This window comes from Gopherus flavomarginatus, chromosome 9, assembly GCF_025201925.1.
Source record: "Gopherus flavomarginatus isolate rGopFla2 chromosome 9, rGopFla2.mat.asm, whole genome shotgun sequence".
Taxonomy (NCBI): Eukaryota; Metazoa; Chordata; order Testudines; family Testudinidae; genus Gopherus; species Gopherus flavomarginatus.
The window spans coordinates 76143825-76155083 of NC_066625.1; the positions used below are offsets into that span (position 1 = coordinate 76143825).

The 11259-nt window shown below is 44.6% G+C and overlaps 1 protein-coding gene across 1 annotated transcript; it reads right to left on the bottom strand.

Annotated features, from left to right (window-relative positions):
* Positions 1-5469: 5469 nt before the first annotated feature.
* On the bottom strand, positions 5470-8584 carry TLNRD1 (talin rod domain containing 1). The gene has a single exon (XM_050967824.1). The coding sequence runs from the start codon at positions 7277-7279 to the stop codon at positions 6212-6214; it is 1068 nt and encodes a 355-aa protein (XP_050823781.1). The 5' UTR covers positions 7280-8584; the 3' UTR covers positions 5470-6211.
* Positions 8585-11259: the final 2675 nt, after the last annotated feature.

The window sequence follows — 11259 nt, forward strand, 5'->3', positions numbered from 1 at the left end:
AGAGCGGCATCTGGCAACCAGCAGGATTTCAAAATATATTAAATGGTATTTACATAAAAGTGAGGCTATCAATACAGTACGGCAGTCACAACTTTTACCACCAGGAGAAACCTTTAACGTAAAAGAGAAATTATAAAAATTAAATTAGAACAGTATCAAGGGTCTGGCAAACCACCAAAGAGCCAGGAAATTCTGAGTTAATGCTGACACTCCATTCTTGACTGTGTCTAAATATAGTACCATGTAGTGTATTGTATGGTAAAAATCATTTACTGCTGAGAGAACTTTGCAATCGTGTGATAGACTACAGCATGTTGTTAATGAAAGTCTGAATCTGTGTCCATACATTTCCTAGCTTGGCAGTATAAGCCAGACTCTTGATGTTATTTTAACATAGTTTGTGAAAACAGCATTATATTACTAAGAATATAAATTGACATTGATTTCAATGGGCTACGGATCAGGCCCTTAATGCCCATAGGAAGCCTTTCAAAAGCATTTATAGTTATGCTGATTATTAGGCTAATTTATACAAATTCAAAAAGATCTTATAGAATAACTCTTTACACGCTGTATTCAGAGTCAACAACTTCCTACAAATAAATCATAGAAGTTTCTTGGGGGAAATCTGATGTCTTAAGGGATCTATAATGGAAGAAAAAGCCATTCACTTAGTAGGCAGCCAGTTTGATTTTTGGCCCAGAGTGAGAGTTACCCAAAACTATAGATGTCAAATGAATGGATGGTCTCAGTCCAATTTCTGATAGACAGATGTCCATGTCACCACTGAGAATCTTTGCTGGCTTCTCAGCAGTGAGCTGAAGGATTTAACTGAATGGACCAGAGACCAATCTAGGAGGTCTGTGGTTTTGGTATCACTGTTCTGTGGGAAGAGGACTTTTGTCTTCCTAGCCGTAAATCTGGCATTTTTCACAGGCACTAGGATAACATAAAATTTTAAAGAAATCTAAGACACAGGCCCTTCCCAGACCCTTCCACTTCTAAAGCCCTGAGAGCCAACGGTAAGCTAGCAAAGACCACAATTTCTAACAAATTGTCCTGTCAGGATAACAGTGTTTGCCACCCTCACATAATGGTGTGGCCCTCCAAACTTGTGGAAATCCTGAGATCCTCAGGCAAATTCCACAAATGCCCCATGGCTACTCTACAGGCCCCTTGTTCCCTATGGCAGCACAGCTCCCAACAGCAGCCAGAATGTACCTAATCCAATCCTTCCATACAGAGAGCAATCTGACAGCTTGGAAAGGGCATTTGTATTATTTACTGGATCAGTCCCAGCATTAGCTAGCACAGGGAAATTCCTGGTGGTTTACAGGAGATATTACCCCTGTGGAGCATTTCCTCTTTCTTGGCTCCACCCCTTCTCTAATCAGGCACACCCCCTAACACTACAGAGCTGCAGACACCATAATGGCTCAAGACCTTCTCCCTCTGACAGAAGTCTAGCTAAGAGCAGGTTTTCTGCCTCTGATAATTTCCTGTAGCAAAAAGTGAAGGGGATGGTAAGACCCATTCCCTTCCCCCTCCCCCTGTTTTGCAAATAGCAAGGATAGCTTTAAATAGTCAAACTTACTTACTTTTAGTTTTCAGTTATACTTTGTCGCTAGTTTACAGGTTCTCCTGCAGTTTTTACATTTTTTAAAAACAACAAGCAAATTGCTCTTAACTTCTAAGCCCTTTCAGTTACGTATTTAGTCAAACTGCATTATAATGGAGAAACAAGCAAGGTAACCATCAACCTACAGACAATACAAAAGCGCTTTTTTCCCCCGTTACAAAACCTTCTGTTTTTTAAAATAAATTGAATCTTCATTTGGAGGCGATAGTGTTATTTTTGGCTGACATGATGCTCCTTGCACAGTGAGCTTCAAAAAAAAGGGTTAACCCTTTTACTCAGTGTACTAGTAGAACAGATCTGCTACAAATGGGACATAAGCTGCCTGAAAAATTAAGTTTGCTGCTGTCAAACAACATTAAGGCCCTGATCCAGCAAAAACTCTCACACACCTGACTTGACAATGAAATCAACAGCACTACTTGCTTGCATAGGGCTAAGCATACGAGTAAGTATTAGGACAACTGGGGCCTAAAATATGAAGTACAAAACCAGGTCATAATCAAATACCCTCTATAATGGCTCTCTACCTACAAAGGTGGAAGGAGAAAAAACAAAAACAATACCACCCTCATCACAAACACACATAGAAATACTTCCTTCTATGACTCATTTTCTCTGACTTGGAAAATTCGAAGTGTATCAATAACATACATATATTGCTGGAATACTTCCTCCTATACCAGACTTGACTGTTCCATGATAATTATCACAATGCATGCTTTATAAAAAAATTAACCTGAGACTAAAATTCTTTTTTTTAATATTCCTCTGCTTTGTAATTAAATTATGCTTTTTCCAGCTGAAAAGCTGCCTTTTTGGTTACTCATTAATTCCGTGCAAAAAAAATCTGTATCAGTTCATATCAAAAGTCTTCCCCCCCCAATTTTTTTACATTCCAAGTATGTGAATACATTTTCAGGGATATGCTGTGAACTCAATCAATAGGCATGCAGTTCCCTTTGTCATCAGGGGAAGTTCTGCTATGGAACGAAATTAGCACGTGGCCTAGTGGCCTACTTAAAGTATTTTCAGAGGTGTTTAAATAATTAGTTTTTAAATTTATGGTAAATTATTTTTGCCAAGTTACTGATTACATTTTCTTTTTAAATCTCCACTAATGAAAATCATGAACCTGACAGCTGTATTTCTCAGACTTTATTCCTAGGTTTCATTTAACAGTGAAACATAATTCATGCCTCACAAGGAAAAGTAATCTAGAGCAGCACATTTTACTTCAGAACACCTAGAAAACCTAAATTCTGAAGTAAGTTACATCTGTACATCACAGAGTGGGGAGAAATCTGTGGCATTATTGTTAAAACCAAAGTAATATACTAAACCACTCCAAAAAAAAAAAAAAATCTTACCACAACAAAATCAACACTATTGTGATTAATAATACATTGCCTTTCATATTCAGAGGTAATAAGACTTTACTGTTTCATATAACCTCACTAACAACATATAAATGCATCAAAATGAGTCTAATTATACAGTAATGACTATTCAATAGTCAATAATTATTAAGTTCACACATCAAAAGACACAAGAGGACATTACGTTTCTGTCAGTCACACTACAGAGCTGCCCTTCAGAATCCTTGGCTTTTATATCTGGAAGCAGGTTTGGGAAATTTAGGTCATAGCAAATTAAAATAAATTAGAGCTAGATGATACCACCTAGATACATGCACAGAGGGGACCCTACGAAAGATGTCTCGGGAGGGAGAAGCAGGTGAAGGCAGTAGCTGCCTTCACAGCACCACTCCTACGGATCTTACAGACACCTCTCACTTGGTCAAGGGTCTGTGCTAAACAAAAGGGTGGCGCCCACTCCTCATCCCCTATCCCTCCCCAGGGAAGTTAGTCAAAAAAAGATAATACTTGCTGAGACTTATCTTTTCCATTGAACATGTCTTCTTCCGTCCTAAAGGACGGCTGTAATCAGGGGGAGGCCCTGGTAGCTTGGTTTTAATGGAGACAGGCTACTATGAAGACAAGGAAGGAGGGGCCGTAGGAATCACTGACAGTGCAGTGGCACAGCAACTCCATGTAGATGCCCCTGGCCTGCTGTGGGTTCCCAACAGCCTCCAAAACCATTCCTGAGGAAGACAAACCCTGCCGTCCTGATGGGAATGTGCATGTGGGGAATCTGAGGGAATCCTCATGTAGATTTCCTCCAAGGGAGTTTCCTCCTGTGGGCTCTTCCTGTGGGGGAGGATTATCTGAGCCAAAGTTAGGAAGTTATGCCTGAAGAAACTGGATCAGATTGCATTAAGAGGGTTTACACTAGAGTTATACAGATGCAGTCATTATACCTGTGTTGCATAAATTACACAGAATAAATTAGTAACTTAGTGAGGAACACACAAAGGCATTAAACTCAAGGCTGTGCCTCCAAAAATAAAATTCCTAGCCACAGAGGTTGCTGAACTCCAATTAGTTTCAATGAGGAAAATACCCTAATTTCAGGATCCATTGAATTTCAGTAAGGAAAAAACTAGCAAACATCCTTCCAAAGCCAATGAAATACTGTACAAATAGATACATATAATCTCATCTTAAAAAACGTTTAAACTGTTAGGGCCTAGTGCAGTGTATCTCAAACTGTGGTCGCCGCTTGTGTAGGGAAAGCCCCTGGCGCGCCAGGCCGGTTTGTCTACCTGCCCTGTCTGCAGGTCCAGCCGATCATGGCTCCCGCTGGCCGCGATTTGCTGCTCCAGGCCAATGGGAGGTGCTGGAAGCGGCGCAGGCCGAGGGACATACTGGCCACCACCTCCAGAAGCCCTCATTGGCCTGCAGCAGCAAACCGCGGCCAGTGGGAGCCGCAATCACCCGGACCTGCGGACAGGGCAGGTAAACAAACAGGCCCGGTCCGCCAGGGGCTTTCCCTACACAAGCAACGACCGTAGATTGAGAAACACGGGCCTAGTGAATCAAGTGATCTTTTTCTTATGTTTGTGTCTAGGAAAATAAAAGCACCATATCTGCCACCAGGCTTGCTGTAATAGGAAGACACTTCAGTAGTCTAGGACAGTTTATATTCTAATGCAGATATCAACTTTACTTCTTATTAAACAAATACAATAGCCTATGGCAGTAGTCCAAAACATGGTAGTAATATTTTTTAGGTACAGTTTTAGACAATTCCTGTAAAATTCTATAGTCCTGTTTATATGCCAAGTCTAACTTCCACTGCTGGACCAGGCCTTCCTAGGTAGGTCTCTTACTCAACGAACCTTTAATTGTACCTGCATTATCAAACTTGTTATACTTGACCTATGTCAAAGAATTACAAATGCAAGTCTTTGTGGGATCATAGGGCCTGATCCTGCAAAGCTTTATGTACAAAAGCAGGCCCAATGAAATCAATGGGACTTCATCTGCAGGTAAAAGTTTGCAGGAATAAGTCTTCCTACCAAAACTCACAGGCTTAACATATTAGAATCCATAATACCAACAAAAGCTAAAATACACAGTAAAACTTCTCAAAGACTATATGAAACTTACTTAACTTGACAATATAGATTTGCAAACCCTCCCTGTGCCATCCAGAACCAACAACCACTTCTTTACAAGTGTGTGATCTCTACACATAGTAAGGTCCATCTTTTTAAAAAAATAGACTAATTTAGAGGAAGGAACAGGAGTGGGGAAAATGGGAAGAAAACTATTTGTTAGAATAAAATAAATTGAATTCAAGTCCGCATGCTGCTCTGTCTAAATTACAGCTGCATTTGTACCTCACATTCCCTGGGGAAAGTGACATACAATGCAAACAGGCCTAGTTGTTCAATTATTCAGGTTTTAAGAGATTCACAGAAAGACATCTGAGAAACATAACATTTTAATAGATGAAATAAATACTCCAGTACATGCAAGATAAAAACTGACATTGGAAAAAAAATTAAAAAATCATTTTAGTTATAGTGTAATTTTTTGTTTGTTTAAACACTCACAGTAGCTTTTCCCCCAGTTTGGAAATCAACACATGGAAAACATAATCACAATCTCCACTCCTGCACACCAAATGCACTTCTCTAACCTAACACTTGATTCAAAAGAAATTAGATCCCCCATTCTCCTCCCCACTCCCGAAAGTAGCTACATCCATCATCTAGGTGGTGGTGGTTTGTTTTTATACGTGAAAACTGAGGTAACTTCTTTTTTCCTGCACAACTGAACAGTGGAATTTAGAAGGGAAATTTTGGAAGACAAGACAAACTTTAAAAACCGCACCCAGCGCGATTAAAACTTTTTAGATTCCCCACCTCCTCAGGTATAAAACTCTTTTGATTACCTTTTGTTTGTATATAGACCTTATTGATTGATGGAAAATATATTTGTGAATAATTACTCAATTACAAAAATGCCTAAACTGGCCACTAATTATTTTGTCCACCTCTTCTTGTGTATACATAGTTTAAGTATGTTGCTGCTGTGTTCCCTCACCACATAAAATCAAAGGATTGGGCTCATCTAAGCAAATTCTTTGGTATACAAAAACCAGGGCTTGGGGAGGTGGGATATTATTTTCCTTTAGCAATGACTGAGATCTAAACGGGGGTGGAGGTTAATTCACAGAATTGGAGTTCACTGGCGGTAAAGTCCTGGGTGAAGATCTTTCTCTTAGTGCCTGAGATAGCAGGTTGCAACCTTCAGAGACAGCGCAAGCCGAGTTCCTCAACCTTTCCCTGTAATCTGTCATTTTGGTGCTACTTTCTGGGTGTTGGGCTATATCCCTGAGGCATTGGGTCAGGAGCACGCAAGCCGATACCACGCTCATGGCCCCTCCTAGAATGGCAGTTTGCACAGCTTTGCCCTCTGGATTAATGGTGGCAGCTTTACCCAAAAACTGGGGCTCAGTGGCAAAGCCCACCAGAGCATGGACAGATTGCACCAAGGGTCCACTGAACAAGACGCACCGATTCCTGGTCAGCTCACTGGGTGAAGTCTTGACCTCCTTGACACATGCCAGGAGGGCAGAGGCGCTGGTGCTCATGCACTTGACGCTGAGTTTGAACTGCTCCTTGGCAAACCTATCCTTGGATTTCTCACTGGCCAAGACACAAGCATCTGTCAGGAATTTCAAGTTCTTGGACATGTTCTGGGAAACCTCCAGCAGGAGCTGAGGGCTCATGTCTGGCAAAGGGGTGTTTTTTAAGATCCCACAGCCATGCTCCACCTCGTGCCTGCATCTGGTCACCTTGTAGCGATCCACCAAGCCGGGCAGAGCAGGCTGAGCCCCTGGGGTCTCCACGGCAGCCAGGTAGGCAGCATGGGCAGAGCACTCAGTGAGGGAGACCACCAGGTTCCCCATATCCACCAGGCTGTCCCCCACTTCCCCGAAGCGCCCCATATTGAGCTGGCTCTGGACATCGTGGGTCAGGATGGAGAGCCCCTTGGTCCTGGCAATGATCGTGTCCCTGCACTTCTCGAAGGACTCCCCGAAGACCGAGAGGCTCTCGGTGTTCACCGGCCTGGTCTCGCTGGACAGCAGGAGCAGATCCGCCACCAGTTGCATCTTGATCTTGCAGTGGTCGCAGATGGAGACGAGTTTCTTCCTCTGCAGCGAGCTGCTGCTGGGGACGGCGCTGCTGGACACCTCGCTAGTGGACTTGCCAGAGCCACCGCTAGCCATCGCGCCGGGGGGGCACTCGCATGCCTCTTGCGACCCCACTGCCACCGCCTCTCCCGCCGCCCGAGCAGTCCCGACTGAGCCCGGCAGGATCTCTCTGCCTTTCCCGCACCATCATTCCATTAATCTCCGCGAGTAAAAAAAAAGCCTCTGGGCGCCGGGGCTGGGGCTGCTGGGAGTGGGTGGGTGGAAAGCACAATCTTCCGCACTTGATCAAGCCCCGGCCTCTCCCCTTTGCAATACACTGGCTAGACCTCCGGGCCAGCGGCGGGGTGCTGCTCTGGGGGAGCCACCGGGTCCCTTTCCCGCATGATCTATGCTTTTTATTTATTTTGCACGGTGATCTGTGCCGTGGTGGTTGGTTTGCTTTCCGGCAGCTGGATTTTGCAAAGTTCCCTCTTCAAGGTGAATAAATTACGGGTGCAAACCAGTTGACATGAATTAAAAAAGAAACATCCAACTTATTACCGTTTAACTCCTTCAAAAAAAAATCCCACTGGTCCGAAAGGAGGCGACTGCGAACCATGTGCTCTCCCTTTACATGTCCCCGAGAAGTCAGTCGCAGGCGGCGGCAGACCCGCATCTCCTGGTATCAGGAAGCACAGCCGAGGGTGTGGCCCGGTCGCGCTGCACAAGCCCTGGAGGAGCTGGGCACAGACTTAGTGTTTGCGCTGCTGGGATCGCGAACTGTTTGCACACACCCCAGCTCGGTGCAACGGGCGGGGGGGAAGAGAGCAAAAGCGCCACCGGATCCGGCAGCTGGCGGGGAGGGAGGGATCCTCTCCCCTTCCCTCTGTGGCTGCCTCACGCCTTCCTTCCTTGCTCATGCATCCAGCTGCCCCGAGCTCGCTCCCGGCTGCCTGGCTCCATCCCCTCCTCGCTGCGGGCCCTCCGGACGTGGGCGCATCCGATCCGACTTCGCCAGGCTCCTCGGTGGCCTCTTGCTGCGGCGGCACGAACTTAGACTCTCCCCGCCAACAAGGGTGGTGGCTCCGGGCTGCAGCCGCGGCAGATGCTGCGACCCGCTCGGCCTCGCTCTCCTCCTGCCATTTTTCTGGCTGAATCACCAACTTCCAGGGAGGGGGGAACAGCCCTTCGGCCGCCTTCTCTCCTCCGATTCCTCTGCCCGGGCCCTACAACAAACTACTGGGAAGAGGCGGCTGCTGCGGATCTGCCAGCCAGACGCTGCATGGCTCTAAGGGAGGCTGCTTCGCCCACTCCTCCCCCCGTCCCCGTTGCCTTTGCCGTAACCTCACTTAAGCCTATAGAAATCTTTTGTGCGGTGTCACCGCCCTTCGTTCAAATCCTGCCCTCCCCCCTTCTGCGCTCTCCACGCCCGCGGCTTGACGCTCCTCCCAGGGAAAGGGGACAGCAGCGCCTTGCTGTGGCCAGCCCCGTCCCATTCATCCGCCTGGCTGCTGTCCCGGCGGCGCGCTCCGCGCAGCAATGGCCCTACGCGCTGCTGCTCTTATCATCTCCCCGCGCCCCACCTCCCCTGTGCCTGGGTCTTTCGCGGGTGCAAACAGCAGGGATCAGTCTGTCAGGAGCTCATGTGGCTAGAAGCAGGTTCGCGTGATACAGAGGGGAGGTGATTAAAAAGGAGGTGACTGATTCATAAATAAAAACTCTCTCAAATAAACACAAGAGGGAGGAGATGAAAGGGACGGCAGAACACAAGGAAAATAAAATACACAAGGAAAGGGGCTTGCCTCACCAGATCAGCCTGTATGGATTGGCTTATGGTTCCTGGCTGACCAATTAGGTGAAAGCACATAATATGCAATGCAGTCATATTAGTTGGAGATGGAAAAGATACTGTGGTGAAAAAAAGGCAATTGATGTGGGGGGACCATTCCCACACCCACACGCAAATTGACCAGTTCACAAAGACTACTGTGTCAGATGAATATATCAAAGGCTCTGTCACAGCCACATGTGGAGTTCCCTTGCTGCAGATTTCCATGTTGGATTAATTCTATCTGCAACTACAGTACTGCTACTCTGAGAAGGGATTTTTTTGCTGGGAGTTTGATATACCTATTAAATTCCCAGCATTATCGCAACTTGTTCTGTATTATACAATGAAGTACAATACTTTGCACAAGCATGGTCTAAAGTTTAATAGTATATCAGGTTTGCAATATAGAATGCAATTTGTGAATTAGTAAAGTGCAATAGAGGACTCTGGTTCATAGTTCAGTTAATATTGTAATAATTTATTGAAAACTTTTCATTGTGTTAGTTTGTTGTAATGGGTTGGCCCCTGTCAAGTCAGTTTAGGACCCAAACTTAGTTTTTATTAAAGGTAGGTGTTGTAAAACCAAATATAAATAGAAAAAATAGAGTGTATTTATCATGCCAATTATTACCTTTTTCTGTTTATATCTAAACTTTCCCCTGCACTGTTTGCAGTGGCCTTGTACATTGGTGGAGGCAGGGACAAGTTTGAATCCTATTTTGGTCGGGTGTGAAAATGAATTTTGATGCTTTCCTTACATTTGTACACATCACATTTTAAAGATCTGTTGATATCTGTCAGAACTTTTTCACTGTGGAAGGCAGGATCCTGCTTCTGATGACTTTAAGGGTTTTTGGAAGGGCTATGAGAACAAAATCCTCTTTCCTCTGGCTGATTTCCCTTCCAGAACTTATCAAGGGCAGTATAAGAAGATTCTTGGCATAACAGCTCATCCAATACCAGAAAGTTTTGGAGGCAATAGAGTTAAGTCTTATAAAGAATAAAATGAAAATTACTTATTTTAAAGATACAACTGTTTGTCATATTTAATAGGACATTTCCATAGAAAATTTACATTTCAGTCAAGTGGTGGTGAATGATGCAAAATAATTGAAGTCCATAGTTCTGATTCTCAGCTATTACACCATTTTTATGCTAGTGTAATTCTGTTGAAGTGAATGGATTTCCAGCAGCATAAAACTGGTGTAATGTAATGTAGACTCAGGCCCAGGCTATGACCACATGTTATGTTTTTATATATTTTGCTGCTGCTGTTAACTCAGCAAAGCAAGGGTTAAATAGTAATATTAATCTTTTGACTTCTTTCATATCACTTTGACTTTCTTATAAGTCAAACTCCTTGTTACACATGTATAATTTATTTTGCAATGTAACAAAGGCTACCGAGTACATAAGTCTAACTCAATACATAGGGCCTGATGCTCATTTACACTGAAGTCCTTTACATTTATACCGCCAAAGTGGTGTGGCCTTGGTTTAAAAGCAAATCAGGCCCATGCTGTACATCCGCATTCTTGATCCAGCAGTTTTTACTAATTGCCAGTTAATGCTTTTTGAAATGCCCTGTAACAGGAATGGCCAAACTTACTGACCTGCCATGCCACATACGACAATCTTCAGAAGTTCGAGTCCCAGAGTGCACCTGCTGGGAGTGGGGGTTTCTGGACCTCAGGAGGTGGCTTGCTGGGGTTTGGGGTTTCAGCCCTGCTCCCTGCTGGGCAGAAGCCCCTGTCTCACCATGCTGCTGCAAGGCAGAGGTCCTGAGCTCTCCGGGGGCATGCAGGGCTCCAAGTGCCACACTTTAACTGTAAAAGAGCTGTGTGTGGCTTGGTAGCCGCAGTTTGGCCACCCCTGCTCTGTAAAATTGATTTCAAAATAGTCTGAAGAATAAGAATCAATGGCAAGATTAAATTAAATATATGCCTATCTCATAGAACTGGAAGGCACCCTGACGGGTCATTGAGTCCAGCCCCCTGCCTTCATTAGCAGGACCAAGTACTGATTTTGCCCCAGATCCCTGAGTGGCCCCCTCAAGGATTAAACTCACAATGCTGGGTTTAGCAGGCCAGTGCTCAAACCACTGAGCTATCCCTCCCCCCAACTAACTATAAATTAGTTTCGTATCAGAGGGTAGCCGTGTTAGTCTGGATCTGTAAAAGCAGCAAAGAATCCTGTGGCACCTTATAGACTAACAGACGTTTTGGAGCATGAGCTTTCGTGGGTG

What these genes read in the sequence shown, in the direction of transcription:
- TLNRD1 (XM_050967824.1), bottom strand. Translation starts at nt 7,279, where the DNA reads ATGGCTAGCGGTGGCTCTGGCAAGTCCACTAGCGAGGTGTCCAGCAGC.